The sequence below is a fragment of the Mastacembelus armatus genome, chromosome 9 (assembly GCF_900324485.2).
Source record: "Mastacembelus armatus chromosome 9, fMasArm1.2, whole genome shotgun sequence".
NCBI classification, from domain to species: Eukaryota; Metazoa; Chordata; class Actinopteri; order Synbranchiformes; family Mastacembelidae; genus Mastacembelus; species Mastacembelus armatus.
Window position 1 is genome coordinate 16,788,947 of NC_046641.1, and position 26,681 is coordinate 16,815,627.

General features: G+C 37.6%; 1 protein-coding gene across 1 annotated transcript in view; it reads right to left on the reverse strand.

The window, feature by feature from the left end:
* grid2 (glutamate receptor, ionotropic, delta 2) overlaps positions 1-26,681 on the reverse strand; it is a 403,935-nt gene that overhangs the window by 81,223 nt on the left and 296,031 nt on the right. The window contains exons 9-11 of the mRNA XM_026321818.1: positions 15,158-15,259; positions 8,402-8,599; positions 4,615-4,927 (exon numbers count right to left, since the gene is read on the reverse strand). Of these exons, the coding sequence (XP_026177603.1) occupies positions 4,615-4,927; positions 8,402-8,599; positions 15,158-15,259 (613 nt within the window). The remainder of the gene's footprint in view (positions 1-4,614; positions 4,928-8,401; positions 8,600-15,157; positions 15,260-26,681) is intronic.

Sequence of the window (26,681 nt, forward strand, 5' to 3'; positions counted from 1 at the left end):
TGTGTAACGCACTGCCTGAGTAACAAGTGATGGCACCTCAGACTACAAGTCATCTGTGTAAACCTGGCCCAGAAACCTTTTTCTCGTGGCACTACTAAAATATCTTTTACTGCCATTTCCTGGCTTCTTGGTGTTTTTTGCTTTCAAGACAATTCTTCCGCTCCTGCTAATTTACAATTATCCACAACATTCGGTAAGTAGGCTCCTCTTTATCAGTACTTCAGCTCAGCTTGTTGAAACTTATGTTAGCCATATTGCAACTTTCTTCTGACCATGCTCCACCACCCAAACTGCTGCAGGCTGTCTTGTTTTCCATCTTCCCAAATCCTTGCATGTCACCCTTCTCCTGCTCTCCATCCATTTACTGCCTGTGGTGCCTCATTTTAAATCCAAAACCTGGTGTACAAGACTGCAAATGAGTGCACCTCGCCATCCCTCCAGGCCATAGTCTGCCCAAGCTCTACATACAGTACCATCCAGTCAATGCTTTAACTCTACTAATGTTGTCTGCTTGGCTCTCTTAATAATATGACTTCATAATCACTCATCCCAGCCCTGACTCTCCTCCCTGCTGGCTCTCAAAAATATTGGAATGACCTTCCTGCCTCAGCCAGTGTCAAAGAGTAAACCGACTGAAGATGAAAATGAATCTCCTTAGGAAGCATTACATTTCATTAAAATCACATCCTCTCTCCCACAAAGTGGTAGAGTGGTGTCTTGGTTGGTGAATACACTGCAGTACCAAGCTAACCTCCCCACCCCAGAATGGTCCCCTACCAGTCACCCTTTTATTATTATTATTATTTATTATTTTTATCATTATTATTTACTTATTTTGTAAGTAAAGCAACATGGAAAGTAACTAGGTAAATTTAATGTTACACACATGCTACAAATCTGCAGGAAATGTTGAATGTTTTATTTATTTAGCTTTAGCTCATTGTTTATAAAGATTTTACATGCAAACATATTCATGAGCTGATGAAATAAGATGTGCTCATAGATTACATTGCCCAAGGGTGTATAAACAAGCTAAAATTAGCGCCATGTCAACCAACTACAAAAGTAAATGTCTGCCTCCACTTTAATGCACCAAAAGAAGGGAAATAATCTAGTAAGACACTGTAGTACAACACTCACGCATTTGAATGCACTACTTTTAGCATGTATATGTATTCATATTGCAGCGCTACTATTTACTGAATCCAAATACTTCCTCCAGCACTTATTAGCACAGATGGATGGATGGACTAGGTATAGACACACAGCATACAATGCAAGAGTTAAAAATTATATAAAACTATAAGAAAATATAGCAAATAGTAAAACGTCACTCCCTGCAGGTGTTGGTGTAATGTTGTTATCTTGTGTTATTATATTCTACTTGGAATAACCTCAGCATTCCTCTGCAATATGCGCACTGATATCTGTTTTTTCCCCATGTACGTACTTACTCTCTATGGTTACTGCTAAAATACACATGACATTTACCGTATGTTGGCAGCAATGGAAATGTGTGAAAACAGCTGGAGTGCAAGCAAAACTGTTCTGAATAACACTGTGGGCAGTTAAATGGCCTCCACTGAAAGTTTTTCAGTTATGGTGGCACACAGTTGGTATTCAACAAACAGCACACAAGGGAAAGGAGCGACCTGTGTGCTACCTGTAAAAGCAAAATTGTCCATTGTACAGCTTATTGACGAATCTTTTATACCGGCGACAACTTGACCTTACAGTTCTCTCAGTGTGGTTTATTGTTGTGTAAAATACTGTATGTACAACTTTTTGTCACAGTGGTGGATATGATGTTTGATCTTGTTCTGAATGACTGTGCTGTATATTCACTTTTTGTATATTCACTTACCTGCTTCACATCTTAAAGCTAATTATTAAATAATTACTCTTTGAGATGGGTTTGAGGAGATAACAGTAATACTGTTGAATAATAAAGCCAAAGTCCAAAATTTCCACTCGGTCTTGGATGTAGCAGTTAAAGTCAAGTACCAATCAGCAGATTTTGTCAGATGCACTCTTTTTTATGACTTTTCACCTCTTCCTTGCTCTCTCCCTCTTTTTGTTTCTCTCACTCTCCTTGAGACCAATTAGACATAGTTTATGGAGTACAGACATTTTCCCACTACAGCTACACATGCACACACAAACACACACACCTGACAGAGACCTATGGGTGAGGTTATAAACAGTCAATTGGCTGGTACCCTGGTGGCCCTGATGAGCAAGAGGGAAGGAGAGAATGAGAAAAGAAATAAAAGAAGGCAAAGAAGGGGATGAAGTGAAGAAGGAGGAAGAGGAGGGATGGATGTCAGAAGGCAGAAAAGATAATAAAGGGACAAAAAGGCACAAACATAAAGACGAAAACAGGAGTATGAGAAAAGTAAATGGATATAAATAAAGGGCAGAGGAAGAAGAAGAAGTAGAAATAGTCCAAGTGGGAGAGGTGAGGAAGAAAAGAAAGGGGCTGGGAGACATCAGAGTAATCCCTCTGTACCTCTTGTACTATTGCTCCTCTTGCCCTCTCTCACATAGTCAACGTGACACAGCCAAAAGCACAGTTCTGGCATCATGTTTGACTATTCGCTCTCTTCACTCATTGCCAGCTCCCTCCTGCTGTGGGTGTGTGTGTCTTTGCATCTGAATCAGTTTTCCCTAAGGGTAATATTTCAGGATGAAGCACAAAGGTCTGGGACATTATGGTGGTGCTGTGAGAATGAGAGAACTGCTGTGTGAATATTCTGTGTATACGTGTGTATATTGTGTGTATGGGTACATTTTACCACAAACCAGGCAAACTTTTCTTTTTTTTTTTTAATTTGTATTTGTAATTTCGTAAGTTATGCCTAACTTGTCAGTCAGAGTATAGTTTAATTTTTATAATTATTTATTAACTGTCTGCATCATGAAAGCAAAAGACATTCCTGGTGACTTTTAAAGCATGTGAAGGTCAGTCCGCTGAGCCCTGCGGCAGTAGACCGTTCATGCTCAGTTAACTTTGTGAGAGATATTTCTGGCTAGCCAAATCAGAAACGCATTATCTGTGGCTAAAGCTCAGTTCTTGTCTCATGAAGAGGAAGCACCTGATACCAAACACAGTACTGCAGACAGCATTCCCAACACAAAACACACCTGTATATACAGTATATATGTACACAAAGGACAGTGTACTCTTAAAGGTTGAAATCCTTTCTCTCTCTTTTCTCTCTAATGATGCCATGACTAAAATGTTAATTACAGCTAAAAAGAGAAACGACTGCGAATATCAAACAGCAATTAGCATGTATCATCATCATCATTACCACCATTAGCTGCAGCACAAGATGGAAGATTATTTACTAAATGGTGGAATGCTCATCAGTTGCTTATTCAGGGCTTGAAATGTTTCGCAGGCAACATTTAAAAAAAAAGAAATTCCTCCTAAAATTTGCATAATTAATGTAGCTTAAAAAATTAACTCATTCATGTCCAGGGACATGATAGCATGTGCATACTGTGCTCACTGGAAAATAACAGTTATTTATTTATTATAATATCACACACATATGCACTCATTACAAAAGAATGAATATAGTGTTTCTCTTTCCTACTGTGCCCAATGAAGATTATTCTGTGAAGCTCAACGCAACGGACAAACCAGCTGGAAAACAGGTACGCACATGTGATCTTATTTTTAACCTCTTCGCATTTCTCCTTTATCTTCCTGCCATGGCTCTATTCCGCCACTGATTTAATTTTAAATTTAAATCCTTCCCTAAGTGTCAATTGTCTGATCTCCACACCTGGGCACAGCCTGCAGGATTCTGGAAAATCTTTGGGCAGATAACCAGGATGAGGTCATTATCTTGCACTCAATCCATGTGAAATATAACCTCTCCTCCTGTTTGGTCTCATTTGAATATTGTTCTCAAACACTAAAGGTCAGTCCACACTTATGACACCCAGAGGACAGCTATTATCAAATTTTTGACATTAGATTGCCTTGCCCCGTTATCTCACTATCGCTGACCTTTCTGATGGACTCTGTAATACAGTGAATGTGTTGTGGAAATCCACTTCTTAAAATATTAAACAACAATACCCCCATGCAACTTCTGGTTGCCAGCTGATGTACACAACAGTAAAATACAAATTACTGCATTCAGGGAAACTGAGAATTAAAAAGCTTGACTTACTTCATTACTGAGATCACTGTTGCTTGTGTGGTAAGTCATGTGACAAATAAACAAATTACCTGGAAAATCTGTCTCCTAAAATTAGCCTACACTTATATTATTGAACTGGTTTTGCTAATGCATTTTAAAACTTTCCAAATACTGTCCAAATACTTCACGTTCCACTTTTCCGCCAACAGAACTGCTGTATATATTTTTTCAGGAACAGCATGTCCACTTTACACAAGAAAACTTAGCTACAACAAGCACTTTGTTATATTGAACCAACACTATTTACTATACCATCAAATTAGTTGTTCATAAATCCTCAATTGCCTGTTTTTGCTTGACATAATAATTAAAAATCTATTCATTCAATCATTCATTAGGCAGTCCTGTTTTGCTTCCCTCTCATGCTTCCACCCCCTATATCCCATTTCTTCCTTACCTTGTTGTACAAAGGAGCCATACACAAACCACATGGAATTGTACAGAGTTGTCGAGGACACTGATCCCATGGGTAGCCGGGGTGGGTTCAGCCAGTTGAGCAAGTACACCAGAATGCCAACAAGGAGGACAGTGCCTGCAATGCACGCCCACAGTGACAGGTCGAAGGGTGCCAGGCAGGCAAACATGTCCACAGTGCGTTCGGCCTTGCGCAGCAGAACACCCACAGAATAATCCATGTAGCGGGTAGTGAAGTCCACAACACTCTCTCGCTCAGGCGTGATGGTCAGGGCAGCAAGTCCTACATCGGCTCTCTGCAAGAGGTGGAAGAGAGGAGTCTGAAGTGTCAGCAGTGTGAAAATAAGTAGGTGAAGAAATGTATGCTGTAATACAAGCCTCTATTTCTTCCCACCATCTATAAAATTTAATAATAAACAGAAAGTCTAGTCTTAATTGGAAACATTTGTGTACTGGATAAAATGACTATTATAATGTTTACAGTTTAATGTTCACTTCTTTAAAAATACATGCTAACAATATAAATACTGAGATGTATTATTTTGTTACATTACTTTCAGAAATAGAAGTATTTTCTTAACTGTGTACAGACAGGTGCATAGGAGATAACAAAAGACGATTGTGTCAAAACAAAAATTTAGCTCAGCACCATGTTGACACTTGCACAATAGCTGTATTTAGCTATTGGGTCTATTCAGTGTAAATGCTGACAGCAGCTATAAGGATTTTTTTTTTTTGTTTCAGAAAGTTTTTATGATTGTGTATCCGCAATGTGTTCCCAATAAGTAAACGTATTGATGGGAAATTCTGTAACATTGAAATTTCTGCAGCACCCAAATGTGAAGACATTATATTGACATAAGTGAGGTAACGTAAATTAAGCAAGAATACATTGGATTCGATTTTAACTCAGCATATTATGAGTCTAAGGTTCTGCTTTGCTTCTACACTGTATGCAAGTACTGTCTTGTAAGCCCACTATAAACCCACTATGGACTTGGCTTATCCTGATCTATGACCTTTGAATTATTTATTCATTAGTCCATTGATCTGCTTTCACTTGCAATTCTGGGAATTTTAAGAGACAACAAATGACTGCTTTAATTATTTCAGTGCAAAGACTTCAAGTTGAAAAACAGCTGTCACTGACTATGCCTGCCAAGAAAAATGGGCTGTGCTTAGCTTAAATGCAGAAACAATAAGAGCTAATTAAAATGTTTTCAGTCCCCAGCGCTTGGCTAACAGCTGTAGAATGTAAGACGCTGTTGTGAGTGTGAGTACAGTACAGTATGTGTGTGCATTTGACATCTATACTTGTAAGAGAGGCCACATACTATGAACTTATTTGATAATGAGATTTTCTTTGTTGCTGGAAACAACTGGCTGTAACTTGTTAGGTAATTTTTGTGTGCAAACACCAAGCCCTACAGTCATGGTGCACACACAGGTTATACACTTACAAACACACATTTGCATGCTTAGCCACCACATTCATATCCAGACGAACTCACAGGCATAAAAAGAACAAAAAATTTTTAATCCACTGTAGGCAAAGAAATCTGGTCATTTCACGGTCGAGTGAGGAAACAAAATGCTTAAATGTGCAGAAATTGTCACTTAGACCACACAGGGAAAATATTAGGAGCAACCCTGCAGGATGCCTGTTGGCTGAGACAACACAATATGTATGCAAGTGTGTGTGTTGAGATGAAATGACATGCTGACTACCATGGTCAGTCAACATAGTAATATCCAGAGAGCATTCTGGATAATCACCAATTGGTACAATTGGATTTGTGGAAAGATAAACCTTGTTGCTGACTGATGGAGAAATCAAAATTATTTGGGTGTCCAGTTTATTTACTGTCTGCTTGTCTGTGTACTCCATCATCTACATCGTGCACTACGCATCTTATGAGCTGATGCACTGGGTGGAGACTACAAATGCTGAATGCACTAATAAGTACATACAAGTAAAAACAAGGTCAGCCTGACAAACAGCCAAAAGGAAAGAAAGAAGTCAAGGCATGGGAGACTCCTGGGAAAACATTACTGATTTTAAAATACCTCCTTGACCTATGGAGAATGAACAAAATGTGCAGCAACTTAGTACAACTCCAGGAGGACATCAAAGGGCACTAAAACACAAACGCACTCTTGCACAAATACATGCATATAAATGAGAAATTGTAATTAAAAAGTAGTTCAGTATCTATTGTACTTGAGAATCTATTTCTGCTGTAGCACATTTTGTTGTATGTATTTTGTTTGTTTGTTGTTCAGTGAATGGCTGAAAGTCAAAGTGCTCTATTTTCTCTACTATGTCAAACAGATATTTCACTGCACTGACATGTATCAGTTGAAAGGTACAAATCTGGTGCATAAATGACAAGTTCTATGATCAGTCTCAAAATTTTATTTTATATTCATGATAGTTATTAAAAACGCATTAGATTATTGTAATTATTATTGATATATAATGATTAATAATAAGAATATAAGCTTAGTAAACTCACTAATAATGTTGTAATTATCAGATACAATTCAATAACATTACCTCTACTGAGATCTGGCATTAAAGTGTCCCATTCTGCCTTTTATAAGGTCTTTGATGCATTCCATTTGACCAATCAACAAATTATTTCGAGGACCAAATAATGCAATGACTGAAAAACTAAGGTGTACTCAAGCTCATTGTTGGCAGGCCCCTACATGACAATAAACTGAATATTTTAAAAGAACCATAGCCTACTGTTTAAGTGGTTGCTTAGCTTTTGGTTCTGTAGCTAAAGAAAATTTGTCTTTTCCAGGAAAGGATCAGGATGAGCATGTGTCAAAGTCCTGCATATCCTCTGAGTTCTTTAACTTTTCATGAAGACAAGTTTGTCTGTTTGGAAATTACAGCTGGAGAAAAGGAGACACAAAATGTGTCTTCTTTTCTTTCTGTTGTAAACAATCAAAGGTGAGCAGATGGAATACAATATCAAACATATTAAGTACTAAATATTCTGGGTCATACAAATAAATATTGGATATTCAGTACTGTTTGCCAGTGGCTACTAGAAAAGTTGTTTATGCCTCCATTTGAAATGGATGGACAGAGTTGGCATCTAAGATGCAGAGGATAAACCTGGCAGCAATAAGAGATCGGTATGGAAGTTTACTACACAGCAGTGAAATTGGTACTTTTTTTTAACCTATATGCTACAGCAGCTGTGTTACAGTTTAATCATCCAATTTATCACCCACAAACTAGAAACCTCTCCATCTTGGTGAAATCCACATTTATAGCATCACACTCTTGAGAAAGATAATCTCCACTTTTTACTGAGGCAGTTCAAGTGTCTGTGAGTAGTTATACATCAAATACTTGAAGAGAGTCAAATCATTAGAAATCTGTTGTTTTAAGCAATATGCAATATCACGTCTTAAGATTTTTGAAGTCAGCGCCTCTCTAGTCCACTTCAGACTTCTAGTGAATAAGTGTCTGAATTTTTCTTTCCAAGTTAAGTTAAACTCAGCCCTGTGGTAACTTAATGTAAATATTTACTTTTGAGTGACTTGATTTCTAGTGGCAATGTTATGGTGGGATTCAAGAGCAGACTCGTAGAACTGAAGTGAAGGTCTAGTCCTATTTAGCATAAGTGCTAAATGCACCCGCATGTACCCGCTTGCATGATTTTCCTGCACATGTACTCCTTTGTATATTCTCACTACAAGATAAATCCTCATACACTACTAGTCAAAAGTATGCGTTATTTTACCCTTACCTTAAAGACCAGTTCACCAATCAGTCCATTCCACTGACCATCAGGATGTAAGCTTCCATATTTGTGGTCTGGAGCAACATAGATCTCATACTTAAAGCCCAGGTAGTTGGACAGAGCATCCAGGACATCAATGGAAAAGCCTTGGTACTTCTTGGGTTTCCCCAGCACATTTTCTGACACCATTACAAATGGCTCCTCCTAGAAGGCAAAAATCAATCCATTTTTCAGAAAGTCAGTCAAGCAATCACCAATCAATGTTACAGTCATTCAAGCATAGAACCATCCAATTATGCACATGTCCATTATTCTCCCAGTACACTTATTTTTAAGCTTAGGAAACTGTCCAAAAAAGTTCAAAGTTTGCAGCAAACACTTAAAGGCATGAAATCAACAAAAATAACGCTGTCAAACACTAACCCTAAAACACAGAGTTCCCTCTCCACAAAACCAAAGCTGTTTCACATTTAAAAACTTCAATATGCATCAACATCCATGAAGTTGGGTGCAAGTGGGATTTGTCCCTCCTCGGGCATGTGAAATGTCACAGCCAGGGTGAAATCACACTCCAGCGGCTGAAATGTTCATCACACCCTCTTTTTTGTGGCATGCATAGGTCACTGGTACAATATGAGATACTAACGGCGTGGGGGGCTCCTTGAAACACTGCTCTACACTGGCTCTAGAGGTCATGCACTCCATAGAGTACATTACAGTGAGCAGTGAAAAGACACAAGTACTGGAAACCACAGCAAACGTAATGCCAACAGTAACTTCCTTTTTACCAATAAGGTTATTAATAATAAAAAACAAAGTACAGCCTTCTGTTGTTGCTAACAAATGTACTAAAACAGATGCAATGAGAATAAAAATCAGTCTACCTGTTTAAACTGTTTAGATCAAATGACTAAGCACTTGCTTTTTTGACTCTCTATATATCAGGATAAAAACAAGCTATATATACACAACCTAATTTTATTTTGTCTGGGCTCCCAAAGTTCCCTCCTCAGCTTTCTATCTCAGCTTTTTATTCACAGAGGGAACACTTATTTATTTAAAATACAACCCATTTTACATTTTCAAGCAAATAAAATAATTAAAGTCAGTAATCATGCCATGCAATTCAGCAGATTTATTTTTATTGGTTTATTTATAAATGCACTCAGCACAGATGAAGCTTTTTTTTTTTTATCAATATCACCATTGCATCTAAAGGGCAACTCCCTGCTGAGGTTGAATGACATCCAACAATGCTGACATTTTAGGATATTAAGTGAACACAGCACCAGGAGAAACACAGAAGCTGAGCAGGAGGCTAGTATGAACCTCACCTTAGAAAAGAAACATCACTGCCATGATAAATCATATATTCAATATCTTTATTGATATTATTAGAATGTTTTTGGTACTGCAGGGACCTTTTTTTTGTGTATGCTGGTTTTTCCAGCACTAAGTTATCTGAACATATTAAAACACTTATATAGTCCATCTATCTGAGGGGTAGGACAAAATAAGTCTTGGATATTTGCAGTCCAGCATAAAAACTGAGATGATCCTGGGAAAAGTATAAATGTTCTTATTTAAAAACATGTTCAACTTTTCCTTCTCTCATTTCCTCTCTTTTGAATTTTCTCTCTGTGTTTTCCCAATAATAATTCAGCTCATTGTGCATTGATTGATTTTCAAATGGCTTTGCAAGTAAAGGCTCCGTGATATGCCATGAAAAAACACACAGGTGCACAACTAATAGCAAATCAATACAAGGAAATAAACTCTCCACGTGAAACTCTGTTGGTGTGTGCATGTGAGGGTGTCTGAAAGCAGGCCTGACATTTTATCTGATTATGGGGTATTGTAAGGATGAGAAGAGCAGAATATATAAAAGCACCTCATGCCTGTCTAGTATCTCAAAGCAAAACCACAATTTTAACTTAGCCCATTGTTCTGTTGGTCACAGGTGCAGGGCACAGATGTAATTTAAAGTTGCCTGTAAAATACACAGCCACAACATTAAAACCACCTGCCGAAAGTCCTCCAGGTCCTCATTACACCACCAAAACATCTCTAACTCTCCAGAAGAGCTCACAATGTGTCCTCTGATAGCTGACACCAAGCTAGTAGCAGCAGATCCTTCAAGTTCTCTAAATTGTGAGGTGGGGCCCCCATGAATCTCACTTGTTTTCCCCAATACAACCCATGTCTTTCCCGCACGCACTCACACACACGCACACACACGCACACACACTCACACACACTCACACACACTCACACACACTCACACACACTCACACACACTCACACACACTCACACACACTCACACACACTCACACAATGATGTAAGCAAAAATGAGATTCATCAGAGCAGGGCACCTTACACCATTCTTGCTTCTTCATGGACTGGTCTGCAGCTATGCAACCCCATACTGGGAAGTACTGACCACTGCAAAACAGAAACACTCCTGCTGTTTTGAAGATATTCAATCATCAACACAACGTAACTTGGCCCTTGTCAAAACTGCTCAAATTGTTATGTTTTTCTTGTTTCCAACGAATTAATTTCAAGAACATAGTGTTCATTTACTTCATCTGAAACATCAGCTGCCACTAAAAGAGTAAAACAGTGTTAAAGTTTTGACTTGACATTGACTTTACAGATGTAGTCATGTAATCATCTAAATACTTCCCACAGAAAACTGTCTGGACCTGAGCTGCTAGGCCTAATAGATAAGAGTCAGCGGTTTCCAAACTAAAATCTTGTAATAAAAAATTTACTTGAAAGATTAAATGTGCCTAGTCAGATCTGCGTATCTCCTGCCCCTGTTGTCATTTTTCTGTACTTTTCCTCTTTGCTCTCTGTATATCACCAGCTGTGATATACACTCTCTGGCAGCTTTCCAAGCAAAAACATCTCCTGCTTTATCTAAACATATGTCGAGGACACCTCATCTCTCTCCATCCAAATATCCTTCCATCAATCCATCCAAGCTACAATACTTCCCGCTTGTCATCCTTGTAATAGTATTTTGCATCCCTATATATTCACCAGTCCTCTCGCATCCTGTCTTTCTCTTCTGAAAATTACTCCCATCTCTCATTTGCATCATCCCTCCTCCCTATCATTCATGCTAATTTCTTTGCCACAACTTCATACCCTGTCTCCTCTTGACTGGAAGTACCACATGTGGTCTAAGTATTGCTCGGGTGTTTCTAGAGATGTGACTGGGGGAAGGGACAGCAATTTTTCACAAAGACTAAGTAATGGCATTTGAAGAGCCCTCTGAGGGAATGCTCAGAATGACATAGTCATGTGGTGATTTTCAGCACGGTGAGCATTTTCAAAACACTCTGCGGAATTGTCTGTGAAATTGGTGTAAAATGTGTTCTGAAAAGCCTCGCCAGTCTCGGTAGAAGATTATATTTCACATTGTTATAAAAATGAATTTTCCCATGGTCGCTGTTTGATAAAGACAGAATATGTTTCAGAAAATACGTAGATGGTGTCCCACAGATTTTTTTTTCTTTTTACAAAAGCTCAACAAAAGTCTAACATTTTACTAAACTGCTATACACTACAGTAGATAAAGTATTTCCTGTGCAGTTTCACAGGTAAAAGGTAAAACAACACTTTTCTGGGCAGCCCTGTAGCTCAGGCACTATAAACCACAATATGCATGCATTTTGCATACCGTTACTGTTGCAATCAAATAAAGCTATAATATATTCCTCTGTCCCCAAAAAATGACTTTAATCATGAGTCCTTTCTGTGTTTACGTGCATCCATCGTATATTTTATTAACTGTCCTTGCCCTGGACTTTCCTGAAGTGGGAGTAAAACCATCTATTGGTAATCATCAAGCTTAGCGGTGCATTATTGGCATTTAGGACAACAGAGGTTTAAGGTTGGACAGAACAAGTCATTGAACAGATCAGTATCTCAAGTCATTACATTGATTGCAAGTGGTGCCTTTTACAATCTCGTTTAAACTGATCATATCCATACATGATGTATGGATATGATCAGTTTAAACGAGATTGTAAAAGGCACCACTTGCAATCAATGTAATACATCATGTATGGATATTGTAAGACTAAATGTTTGCAAACTCTAATTTTGGATTTTGGAGATTTTTGTTTTAATTTACTTTTTAGCTGCTTGCTATGTTTATTGTATTTGTGGTGCTCACAATGCATTTTAAAACATAGCCTTTCTGGTATCAGATTGGTACATTTATAATTGCAAATCAATAGGGTTAAAAGAACACAGCTAACAATATCCTGAGGATGTACTGGGTTTGCAGACATTTGAGAGGTCTTTAGAAGATTAGATTTTTCTAAGCTTCTCTCTCTATACTACAACAGCAGAGACAGCACAGTCAATTCTCTCTTAATCTCATCTTTAAAAAAAAGAGCTTAAAGAAGAGAAAACTTGATGTTCTTTCTAACTATACTTATTGCACTGCCATTCATTTCTAACTATATTGGAGTTGCCAAAGTCGAACAATATGATGTGAATATTTCAGGTTTCATGTGATAGCTGAAAGAGAGAAAGGCCATTATTACTTTTCAGAATAGTCATATAATAGTCATATTATTATTATGGAAAATTGTCAGTAACTTATACCTTTAGACAGCTTATTGCTATTACTTTGCTAAAAGCACTGGAAGGAGATACACTGTCAACTAATATTATTAATCATTAGCCATCATCACATCACTCTTAGTAATACAAATTCCACTGTAATTCCATTTGCGATTACTGTGTGCCTTATCATCCTCCAAAGTAAAACTTCAGATTCATTTATGAGTGTGCCTTCATTATTTCTAAAAATGGGAACTAAAAAGGGACATCTTCTGCCTTTGGCTGCATATTTGGACTGCTCAGAGCTTGTTATGCTATGAATGTACAGAAGAACCATGGGAAGGTGAGTGCACTCTCAAAAAAATTAAGAAGCGCAAAAAAAATATGAAACCTCAGCTGCTGAAATGACTCAGCTAAATTAAGAACATATGCCAAGTCAGTAAGCAGTAATTTATAAGCAGTCTGATTTTGTACCTTTCAGGTTTTACATCTAAAGAAAAATCGAGTTCCTCTCTAGAATTTGTTAGTTTAATGTGCTTCAAACTTCACAGTGTAAAATATCACTTTTGATCATATTTGTGTCCAGAAAGGCCGCACCATTAGACTGTAATGAAGGGCATGGACACATTATCACAGGGATGTAGCCATTTCTTGCTAACATCTGTTTAATAATCAATACTGTTCCTGCAGATCAATATCATTGATTTTGAGCCACCGACTCTAATAGTGATATTCTCAACACCAATTAATTAATCAATAACTATTCAACAGTCTGACCGCTAGACTGCTGTGGAAATACATCCTTTGTCTGGTTAATGTTGGTGTGGGTATGTGTTTGTTCACATACATTGCTACCTGTTTCCTTCTGTGTGTTTCAGAGGAAGAGTCACTCTGTATGGTACTATATGAAAACACTGAACCTTCCAGACAGAAAACAGTTATATCAGAGAAGAAAGCGCCCAGGGCAACACGGAACAATCTGTTCCAAAGGTCCCTTTAGAAACCTTCACATCATGCACATACACACAATCCCACATGCACAATCAGTATCTGCCCTCCAACTATTCTCACATAACAAGAAAACAGTACATCAAGGCAAGACCCTGGACATTTCACACAGTTTCTATCTATTTCTGACTTAAGGCCCTATTGAGACATCAGCTGTCTAGGCTAACACACACACATGCATGTACACACAAGCACACATGCACATACACCTCTGTACTGTTGTATCTGTGAGGACAATCAGGCATAATATACATGTATTCTCTAGCCCATTGCCTAACCTAACCTATTATAAACTTAGCCCTAAAGCCAACCCTGAAACAGCTCTATCAAAGTTTGTCAGAAAGTGAGAATTGACAAAATGTCTACATTTCCACGGTATGAAATTCATTGTTTCGTCATGCAAGTACACTCAAATATGTCCAGAGGTACAAAACACAAAGGACAGAGGAGCAATAGAACACAGAACATATATGTGCATGTCCACTACACCCATAGGAGTCACTTTTTACTGGTGACAGGAACAAGGGTGATATTCAAAACCAGAGTCCATATTCTTATTCCCTTTAAGGATGATGAAATCAAAGACCGGCAAAAAATTAGACAGGGAAAATGCGATAACCACAAGGATGTCTAGCATTATCGTTTTCTTCTCTGCCTCTCACTTCAAAGATGGGATATGAAGAATTTACAGCAGTGAATCTCTAAAGCACTCATGAGATGCACTCAAATCAATGCTGCAGGCAAGACAGACAGAGCTGGAGTCTCACTATCATCATGACTCCAATGGTCTCTTATCATCCTGCTAATGTCAGAATGGAAGCTAATGAAATGATTAGCTTGGTCCATTAGTAAGCCCACCTTGTTACATTTCCTTTTGTACTGTGCCTTCTCTGACTCCTCTCTTTTTGCTCAACATTTTGCCTCATAAATCTCTTTCTGGCATTTTCATTCCCTCACACAATCTCAATCTGTCCCTCCACAGAGACAGAGCTGAATGACGGGTAGAAACCTAGACAAAAAGATAGATTTTTAACATGCCAGTACCAGTCACAAAAGTGTGTTTTGATTTTACAGGGTCTTTGTAAGGCCAACTGAAATCACAGTATAATGAAACGTTTTTTTTTTTTTTTTGACATGCACACAGATGAACTCATTAATCAGCCATACTCACCAGAACAGTGACAACTCGTAGCACCACTCCTCTCATGTTATTTTCCAATTTCCTGTCTGTCAGCGTGCCATTCAAGCCATGAACTGGGTCCCATGTCGCCAGCTGCAATGTGCCCGCACACACACACAGACACAGAGACGCACGCGCACACACACACACACACACACACAAAACAGTTAAGATTCTCAAATATTTTGGAACTCAGGTTGGTTGGGTTTATCAGCAATAAATTTTTACACGCTGAAGGTCATCTCTAATGCACCTGTGAAAATGACTGACCGACAGTGATTTTCTTTGATTCAAATGCGCTTTGAGTCTGACCCAGACTTTCATGTCAAACTGCATCAAAAGTCCTGACTTTTCCTCCATAGCACATTATTACCACGTTTCATTTTTCTTCATCTATTAGCTGCCTTCTACTTTCAATAAAATATTATTTTTAGCTTCAAAGATCAAGTCAGCCTGGTTTCCCTGTAGAGAGCAAGCCAAAAAAAAAAAAAAAAAAAAAACAAACCCAAAACAGTGATTTAACTGTCTTCTATCCAAAGACAAATGCACACAACAACACATCCACACTATGATATACACACAATTACATGGCATAATTTTGCTCAGAAGGAAACACAGGGCACACTGTTGTGGGAAATAAGGGATAATCCATTTTTCTAAGCCTGAAGTTACTGATGTTTGTGCAGTTTTCTGCCAATGCTGATCAATTCCCCTTTGGGACCAACACTCACTGTAAAGCGTGGCTGAGTTGGTTTTGTTGCTATTTCACGTGTTTGAAGTATTGTTGACACAAAAGTCTACAGATTACAGTCCAACTCTCTCTCCTCTTTTCTTGGTGTTATCAGCACCAGTTATTTGTACTTGACTGAGCATGACCAATGGGAAACAGAGAGGGCCAATTTTGATTTTTACACTTTTACACATTCACAGATATTTGGTGTTTAACTAGCCCTACTGTATAGAGCCAGTTTTTACTTATTTTGCCTATTTAGACATCTTTTCAGGTCTATGTGTGTGGCTAATCAACCACGGTGATTCAGATGTGTTTACAGAAGCTGTTATATCTCTTTAAAGACTCTACAGAGCGATGGTTTTAAATTATCTAACCCTACTAGACATCTTCTCTGAACAGGGGCATTAAAAGACAGTTTGACTGATATATCACTCCTGTTAGCTTTGTTGCACCTGTTGGGATGGGAAAATGGTGGATGGGAAATAGTACACATTTACATACATTACATACATATTAATCCAGTCACAATCCCAGCATAGGTTTGCCCATCTTCAATGTGAGCAAAGGTCTCACAAGCCAAAAATCAGTGAAAACACCTGTGAGGAAAGAATTTAAACTTCCCATGTTACTATGTAAAAACTATTATTGACGTAATCTCAAAAAGTCCCACACAGCTTGTCTTTATGCATTTATGTAACTCAAACAGACACAGTAAGGAATATACTACATGTTATACTGATTTCAGCCTGGAGAGGGAGATGTGGCACTAGAATATGAGTTTGACTTTTATTTCACACATACCAAATTCTGCAGCCTCTGTTTCTTTGGTTTAACATGCAGACAACAGAAGATGAGCCAAGTGACCTTCATTTTTTAAACAGAAAAACTGCTGCTGAAATCTTCTTACTACAACCTCAATTTCAATTCTCAGTGTGTGAATGTTTGTGCACAGTAGTGACAACATAAGAGAGAGGGGGACAGACTAAGGGAGAAAGAGACAAAGGTAGAACACAGATAAACATGATACTGATAATGTATGTGATAAGCAGAGATGATGAGAAACATTGAAAAGGGTGAGTTTACAGTGCAGCAGCTGTTTTTGTATGAACATGAGCAATAAAACGTTAGCGATACAGCCAAACATCACCAAGAAAGGCCTATAGCACAGTGAGGATTCCTCTTTACATTCATACCTGAACTCACTTATAGGAAACACAAATCTAGGACATTTTGTATATAACTCAAAAATATGGAAAATGAAAATTTGGCTAAAAATAAAAGATTAAAATGTAAAACAAAAGATACAAGATAAAAATATGCAAAATATGCAAATAAATCAAATAAATCCCGAATTGATCTACTCATTAAAAAAATGACATTACATTACATTACATAACTTTGACAGGTATAGATCTCAGCACTGCCATGGCATGGTATTGATTTTCACAATTTCACTGTTATATAATCTTAACTGCTACACACAAAAGTGCATGTGTAAAGATTTGCAGCTTGAAAGAACGTTCTTTCCAAGCCTTTACTGTACACACAGCATGTCTAATAAAACAAACCAAGAAAAAAGCCCAAAAAAACCTTACAGAAAAAGTTTTAACAAGAATACTGAGATCAGAGTAAAACTCTTGATAAGATACATAACACATCATAAATGCAAACTGAAATGGTACTGAAGGGGGGGGGGGGGCTCTGCTATCAGCCTACACAGATGCCATGACAAAGTAATAGTCAAGGGCGTGAGTAAGTGAATGCAAACAGACACAGGCTCACAATGAGCTGTTTACACTACACTACACTACACTGCACTGCACTGCACTGCACTACACCCTGTCCCTCAGTGTAAATCTAAATACAAAGGATTTACAGAAAATGAAAGTCACAAAATTTCAAGAGTGGTTTTGTATTATTAGTTTCACAATGTCTCCTGTGCCTTGTACAGATGAAAAGAATGGCTTTCTGCTAGTATATTATCCTTAAACAAGGCACTTAATATTGATTTCTCTGGGCTATGTTAATAAAACAAGCGATCATAAAAGACAGCTTTGAAAACTAGTCTAAGTTATCAGTTTAACCAGCCACAATATTTGAAGCCGAGACCAGATGTTTAACTCTAAAAAGAAAATATGAACAACATTAAGTAAAAGTCAGTATCGAATACTCTGCAGCAGCCCATAATGAAGGTAGTTCGTGCTGCATTTCCCACACTGCTTAAACATGAATCAATAAACTGAGGAGAAACACATCAATCATCATTGCAGAGCACTACAAAAATCACAGACACTATCAGAGCCAGGCTGGTTTTGTTAGCAACTACATGGCAAATGCAGGTGACTTCACTTAGTAACACAGGTACAGAAGCAAACACATTTTTCTTGAAATGTGGCTGCATCTGTGCATCTATTACTGAAAGAAATGATGGCCAGGTTCAGGTCATATTACCTGCAATAATCCCTCAGCATTATGGTATATTACCACTTTGTTGAGTGCTTCTTTTAGAGTTCTACTTTAATTAGATACCAGATCATTTTTTCTTAAAAAATATTTTTTATTGTATGCTGATAATAATCTACTGTAAGGTGCAAAAAGTCGACACTGATGAAGTTGATTGTTCACAACTAGATGTTCATAAACGTTATACATTAATTTATGTTCATGACTTGTTTATTTGATATAAACTTAACTTCACCTACTTTCCTTAGAAATGATAGTTTTCTTTTAAATCGTTACTATTGATAACAAATGAAGGAGGTAAATCAAAAAGAAAAACAATACAATGAAAAAACAACAAAAAAAACATCTCTGTAATATTACAACCAAATTGGGTATGCTACATTTTCTGAACATCAATGTTTCCACTCTATTTATACTGTTTTGACTCATATAAGAGGACTGTGTGAAAGCAGCCTCATGTGTGGATGTGCACATCTGAGTCAGGAGCTAAAAAGGCAGTCAGGCCAGCAGACAGGTCCACTGCCTCTGCTTATCTCCACGGCTCCAGATAAGGGCTCATTTCCGCAAAACAGCAGAAAATAAATGCATATTTGTATGTGTAAGTGCATGCATGTTAAGTGAATGACCCACTGTGTCTAGGTGGTTACCCTGTAGACACAGATTTCAAAATACTACCATTAGCTTCTCTCAGTGCTTTCTTCCTACTGATCTACATCTATTTTCTTTTCTTTGCTCCTTTTTTTCCTAATGGTTGAGTCTTTCTTTTTACTTTTTGATTTATTACTACTACGTTGCTCATTTATCTACCTACCTACATCAAATAGACACACATTCACTTGTGTTCATGCATCCATTATACACATATACATGCAGAGCTCAAAAAGCCTCTATACGGCCTAATAATTAAACTAACATGCTGTAGAATAATGAAATGGGATGCATTATATACACCAGCTAATGGCAATTCTGATACGTAACTGAGCTACCATATATTCCGGACTTTACGTCACACCTTTTTTACTCATCTGGCTTGCGCTGTGACTTATATAGCAAATCAACTTGTATGTGTACATTTACAGTAATTTTGTCGAATAGTCACTAGTGTTAGATGGCACTCAATTGAATATTGTACCGCCAAAAAAGTAAAAACACTAATGTTCACGTTAAACTATAATTCCTGGTTTAACACAAGTGTGAGGATATGTGCTAGAGATAAGATAAGAATCACGCAGGCTGATATTACTGAAGCTAAACCAAAATCGCCAGACCAAAGAATTCTAGCATGGTGTCCAGTTGTTTATTTTACGCTTCACACACACACACAAGCAGAGAAAAGTTATATTAGTTCCAAAATATAATCAACAACCAGTGAGGTGTACTGTAAACTGTGTACCGCGCCAGACTAAACCGACTGCCTTAAACACTGTGCCTCTGCTGCTACCTGCAGTAACTGAGACTGCTAACATAAGCTGTCAATTTTCAAAAGGTTTGAAAACTTATATCAGAGTTTAAGAGTGTTGCATAAAAAAAGAAAGAAAAAAAAAACCCAAATGTATAGGCGGTTCTAGTGGTTAAAAAAAAAAAAGAGTGAAAAAGCAACTTTCCTAAAGCTGGAATTCAATGAATATTAATGTTTGTAAAGCCATCAAGAAATGCATTTGGGTATTAAAATGTTTTACTATCATCATTTGTGCTCCTTTCACAGTCATTAGAACCATCACAGCTAATGTAATGGCAATAAATGGAAAAACAATACAACATGTAGCACTGGTAAATTGTAGTTTTAATGTTTAGTGGAGTTCTCATGGGGAATCAGTGCTGCATCTGTAAGAACAAAAACATATTCACACAAACAGTATGATATGAACAAGTGTTGATTTATTCATATCACCCTCACTAGCAGCTGATGTTGTCATTTCGCAGAAGTGATAAGTGAGATTTTGTATTTCTCATAGGAGGGCATTATGTTTTTCATTAGGGCTTGATATTGACATTGTTCATTGCTTCCTCTAGTCATTGGATTTATTTATTTATTTTCAGCAGGGATTTGTCTTTTTGTTTCTTTTTTCTTCATAGAATACAGAAAATGACAGCCTGTACCAAGTTGTCCACCCGTGTTATGTGGAAACAGTACAAGTACTTTTAATTAGTGTCTTAAGTAGGCAAAACACTCAGCAGTGCAATTTGTTTGGATGGATGAACAAAAAAAGATGCTGTCAGAACTGCTCTCCCCAATTTTTTACTACATTATATATGCCTATACTATAACTACTATATATATATATATATATATATACCTAGCACATGGTGATTACCTAACAACTGGATACCCTACACACAGACATACACACATACACAGACCTGAGGGCACTTCAAGGGATGTGCAATACACACATTTAAAAGTAATTGGACCATCGACCGGTGCTGGACTGGCAGTGTGGGGGGACAGAAGAGTCATTTACAGTTACAACAAACCATTTCATTGTACAAAACTCACCCATCCATCCTACACTACACACACACACACAAAAACCACACATATATGGACGCACAAGCAAACAGCATGTAGGTCTCTTCTAGCCTAAATGGCATTTCACAATCACCTAGGGGTATTTTAAAACTTCATGTATCTCTAACCTGCTCTCTCTCACATCAAAGTGCACCCTACAACAAACTGGCTTTTGGTCTCACTTGTTACATGCATGACTTGTAAGCAATTCAAAACACAATCAATAGCAGGTGACATTTTGAAGCAATGAAGCTGGGAACAGTGTATACACTGACAGCAATTAGCAGCTGTGCCAAAATCAATATGCACAGGAAGTTGTAAAAGTTAAACTATCAGAAAAGTATGAATAATTATTGCCAAAAAGTCTGTCCTAGACTGCCTTAAATTATTGCTGGTAGACGAAAAAGCAACTCCCCATGAAATTGGGCCTCTGCAATTGCCATATCAGCTGCCACACTCCCTCTCTTCCCACCATCACAAACTCCATCAGTGGAGAGATTGATTTTGGGCTTTCTAATACTGTTCGATATTGAAAGTGTAGAATATTTTTATGTCTTAGTAGCTTAACTGCTAACTCTTAACCAACAGCTAAGAAAATAAAATATGAATAATTTAACCCACCACTATCTCTTTACTTTGCTCTATCTGCCAAACACTGGTGTGTCACTTCCAGCCTCTGTAGCACTGTAATACTGCATCTGTTGTCTCTTCCAACCACTCATGTCTGCCACTGCGGTAAATCGGCAGCAGCCCGGCACAAGTCTCCAACTCCCTCCTCCAGTGTCTCCCCTGCTGATGAGCAACATGTGCGTCAGTTCAGTCTCCAAACAGCTTTCACACCAAGACTTCCTTCTGTTCCGTTCCCTCTCTTTCCCTTTTTCAGTTCCTTTTCAGCCCACAAATCCTTTCTCTGTGTGTGTGTGTGTGTGTGTGTGTGTGTGTGTGTGCGTGTCTTAACCCTCTCCTTCTCCCTCTATCTCTCTTTCTCTGTGTCTAACAGAGGGGACAGCTTGTTTGCAGTGAGCAGTCCAGGCTGCACTACCATCAGTGCTCTGCACCACCAGCTGCCTAATCTACACATTACAGTCTACATGGCCATCCACTCTACTTTCTTCATAAAACGTAGCAAGCATATATATATATATTAAAAAAAAAAAGAATAGAAAAAAATGTGTAATAATTGTATTTATATATACATATAATACATATATATATATATATATATATATATAAAATTATTACACATTTTTCCCAGCGGGAAATGCATGGGCAAAAACAACTTTGCAATTTTGAAATAAGTTAAAACTCCTCAGAAGAGCTAATTGCAGAGACTGTCTCCTTCGCTCCCTCTTGAAAGCCTTAAAAGTATTCAGCCACCTCAAAAACTATTATACCAACAATATTGTGATGCCAGACTATCTGCTCATGCTTGTGTATTCAGAACTTATACAGATAAACTATATGTATGTCTGTAATTGAAAATGCATTAATTCAATTCAATTCAGTTTTATTTGTATAGCACCAAATCACAATACAATCATCTCAAGGCATTTTTACAAAAAACTCAAGAAATCCCTTAACACATCCATTAGCACACTCAAACACTAAGATAGATTAAAAACATATAAAGGGAGAGGTAGGTTGCAAGCAGAGAGGGATAGTAAACAAAAAAAACAAAAAAGAAAAATCACAGTGTACCTCAAATAGATAACTGAAAACTAAATTCATATGCAGTTCTGTAAGTAATACTATCTACATTCCCACATCACTATGAAATCACAGAGAACGATATCTATCCAACTACTAATATGGTCCTCCCTTTCAGCTTTTCCACTAGTTAATAGTAGAATAGTTGCTTCACTACAGCTTTGGCTATATTTCATTATAATTCTGCACAGTTGTCACCAGCAAAAAAATCACCTTGGATACTGTTACTGTCAGTCAATCATTTAACCCCCTTTGGAGGAGCTCCACAAGGTAACATCAAAAAGAGTAATAGATGACATTTTTCTATGAAAGGGTCATACTTGGAGTGATACTCATGTTCACCAGTTCCAACTGGAATATAAGGACGTAAAGACAGACATCATTTGTAATATCTCACCCAAAGATATCCAAAGCCTCCTTGTGTCCTCCAAATATTTTCCAGTACAAGAGAGACTTAAGTGATTATTTCCTCCTCACTGGTTAAAGATGAGCTAACCAGTGTATTCAACACAATTCAATCAAAGCATCCCTTACTTAGAACTACTGAACACTTAATTGAAGCAAGGGGGAAAAGCCAACTTCTCCGCACCTGACAGTCCTTCCACGTCAAACTATTTTGACAGTACAAAGGCAGCCCACTGCCATAAACGCAGGGAACACAGAGACATTCAGCTATAAAAAAATACACTGTAAATAAACTCTGTGAGCAATACTATAGAAAATCAAGCTGTAAAGGAGGTCTTATTAAACTCAGGATGGAAAAAACTCCCTACTTTAAAGCAAACAGAACAGACCAAAGTTTACAGGGATTTGGCTTCTAGTTTAGCTATTGTGCAACAACAAGAGAATTAAAACTAATTACCCTTAATTAGTGTTTGCCTCCGCTTTGACTTCGGTCAAAGTAAAACAGCCTGCTACTTTCTCTGAAATCTACAGGTGCTGCAAAGACTTTGATTGTGTGCAACTTAAACTTCACGTAAAACAGCGACATCTGAAGTGGAAGCGGACAGAAAAAAATAGGATGAAAGAGAGGGGGGGTTAAATTTTGATTTGATTTGATTTTTATTTCTATATAGTTTGTTTTATGAGACGTATAACAAAATGGATTATGAGTATTGATAATTTAGGACTTTTCTGGGGAAGCAGCCCAAACCCCCGGTTCGAACATAATTTGACGGCTACAAGTAGTGGATCACTAGTTTATTAATAACATAACATTACTAACAAGAGGAAATGAGAAAGTACAAAGTCAACTATCCTTAAGAGACATTTTTAATCTTTAATCAAAGGTCAGTGCAGTTCAGGGTTACAAGACTTGGTCATTTAATTTGTGTTTGTGTGGTATTCAGCAGTGCTCTCACAAATCCTCAGCAGTCATGGTTTGGATTTTAAGTGCAAACGCATACAAATGGCTTTAAATCAATGGCTGGATTTTTTAAATGGCATGGAATATTACTAGGTCAAAGGTTTAAATGGGGCCCAATATGAATAAGAAAGTGGCATTTCCCTTTGTACACAGCAGTGGTGAGCACAAGTTGGAAAACAAATAAAAGGAGGGAAAAAACCCAAAAGACAGAATGAGAACTGGCACGTATTGACAGCACATAATCTGCTCAGGATCTGAAGTAATAGGCTGCTCTACCTTAATCTCTCTGTTCTCTGTCCCTCTTAGACACAGACACAGACACAGACACACACACACACACACACACACACACACAACACACACACACACACACACACACACACACACACACACACACACACACACACACACACACACACACACACACACACACACACACACACACACACACACACACTATACACTATACAAACTAATCATTACTATACAACAATAAGTTCTGTGCTGATTTCCCAGATGAACTGCAAACTGTTTTATTACTTGCTTGAAATGCTGGGAAGATGTGTGTCTGCATATGCTGGTGTTAGGGAGGTTTAGATGGTGTTTTGGTGTACACATATACAATTCAAACTTTCTGCTTTAATGTACTTTTAAATACTAAACATTAATTAGATAAGTAACATAATAAAACTGTCTTATCATTTGTCTGCTTTTAATTGAAAAAAGGAAATGTTTTATCAATAATTGCCTTAATAAATAATCATGAATGCAACAGAGTTCCTAGAACATCTTTTTAAAATCCATTTGTTTGAGATATGTTTGGCAAATTACAATAAATTTGTGCAAAACAAAGTTACACTGAAGCGTTCCAAAGGCATCTCATCAGAAAGAAATGCATTACAAATTAATGATGACTTGTGTGTTTGTCTCTGTATGTAAATGGAAACTGAGAAAGAAAGTAGCCAACATAATGAGAATTAGAGATCAGAGAAAAAATAGAGACTTGAGGCAAGTTTTTCACAAAATGATGCTCTGTGTTACTGCTTTTGGTAAAGTATCACTGTACTGCCGCTGTACTAAATGGAAGCCTGAAGATTCAGTGAGGATGCACGTTTGACCAGCCCTGCAAAGTTCTTCAGTAAGAAATACTCAACTTTGTTGTCTCTTTCACTTCTTGTCACTGTCCTTACCTCTTTTATCTCCCCACCAATTCTACATGTAATATCGCTCTGGTGTTTGGGATAAATGCATCTGTCTCTCCAGGTGCTGTGAATATAATATTCAGTTCTGTGGCTTCGAAGGTGTTGTTTTTCCTCCTCATGTATATGTTTAGCAAGACTTCACACACACATATCTGAAGAAGCATGCAGACAGAGATTGCACATGGCTGGAAGAACGAATGGAAGACTGCACACTCAAAGTACACATGTATCCACCTCCTACCAGACAGGCTGACATAAAGATATATGTAAAGATGAAAAAGCAAATCCATAGAGGCTTTTAAGTGAAGTTAAGCACATAATCTAAATTCATTAAATACCACTGGGTTATAAATTATACATGCACATATATGGCAAGATATCCTAATTGAATCAAATGTAATATATGCCTTAAAATTGTGGTTTTAAATGATCAGAAAGATGACATGTTCAACATTATTCTACTTCAAACAGGATTTTATTCTGCCCACCAAGGTTGATTAATATAACATCTTCAAAAAAAAAAAACATTTGTTCATCTATCTGGATCACCACTAAAACTTTGTGAATCACTATCTTAGAGAAGCAGAAAGCCATAATCCTGCTGAAACCTTTTTGCAGGTGCTATATAAAGCTCACTGGTAGATGAATTTCTGTTTTATAAGTAAGACTGCACCAGGCCAGTTTTACTATATTTATATCATCCTTTTCTGTTCTGCAGTTTTTCATTACCACTGTACCATCTGACAATGAATTAGTGAGGTTATTTAAAAAAGAACATGCCACAACAGGAAGAATTAATAAAAAAAAAAATTAAAATGTATAAAACTCCCATTGCTGTTTTAGTTAGACTTTTCTTGCATTATATTGAACTTTCTTTGTTAATGCAAACATTGCAGCAAACACTGTGGGATACAGCAGCTCTGCAGGAAAAATTCACCACAACATTTTCTATAATAACCTCTATGCTCTAATATTACATTATTACATTATGATGTATTACACTTCTTGACATGCAAACGGATATTGTGTGACATTTATGGAAAAAGATTAATCACCTACAACCATAGATACTGTGCCTCCATGACACACACAGTACTCATTTTTAAACTCGAAATTGCAGTGGGTTTGTTAAATGCAATCTATCAAAGTCTGCATTTAACCCTACCCTAACTAACTACATGTTTATCTTGTGATTTCTCAGCTGAATCATTTTGTGTTGTGATACCTAACCCTGTCAGTTTGCAGAATGTCAGCTGGACTTATATAGTTAACCAGTGCGTCAATCAGTCTTTCAGCCAGGCAGTTCATTCAGTGCATCAGTCTGTCTGCTAGCCAGTGCATGGGCCACGCAATCACTGTGTGAGACTCAGCTATTAAAACAGGTGATAGGTTTGGTAGACAGCTGACTGCTGGACGTCAGACAAATAGACAGTGACATCTTCGGCCTGTAAGAGTGCGTGCGTGTGGGACTGTAAGTGTGCTGCACGTGAGGACAGTTAGGTGCTGTTTTGCAGCCATCCTGCCAGAAGGATACA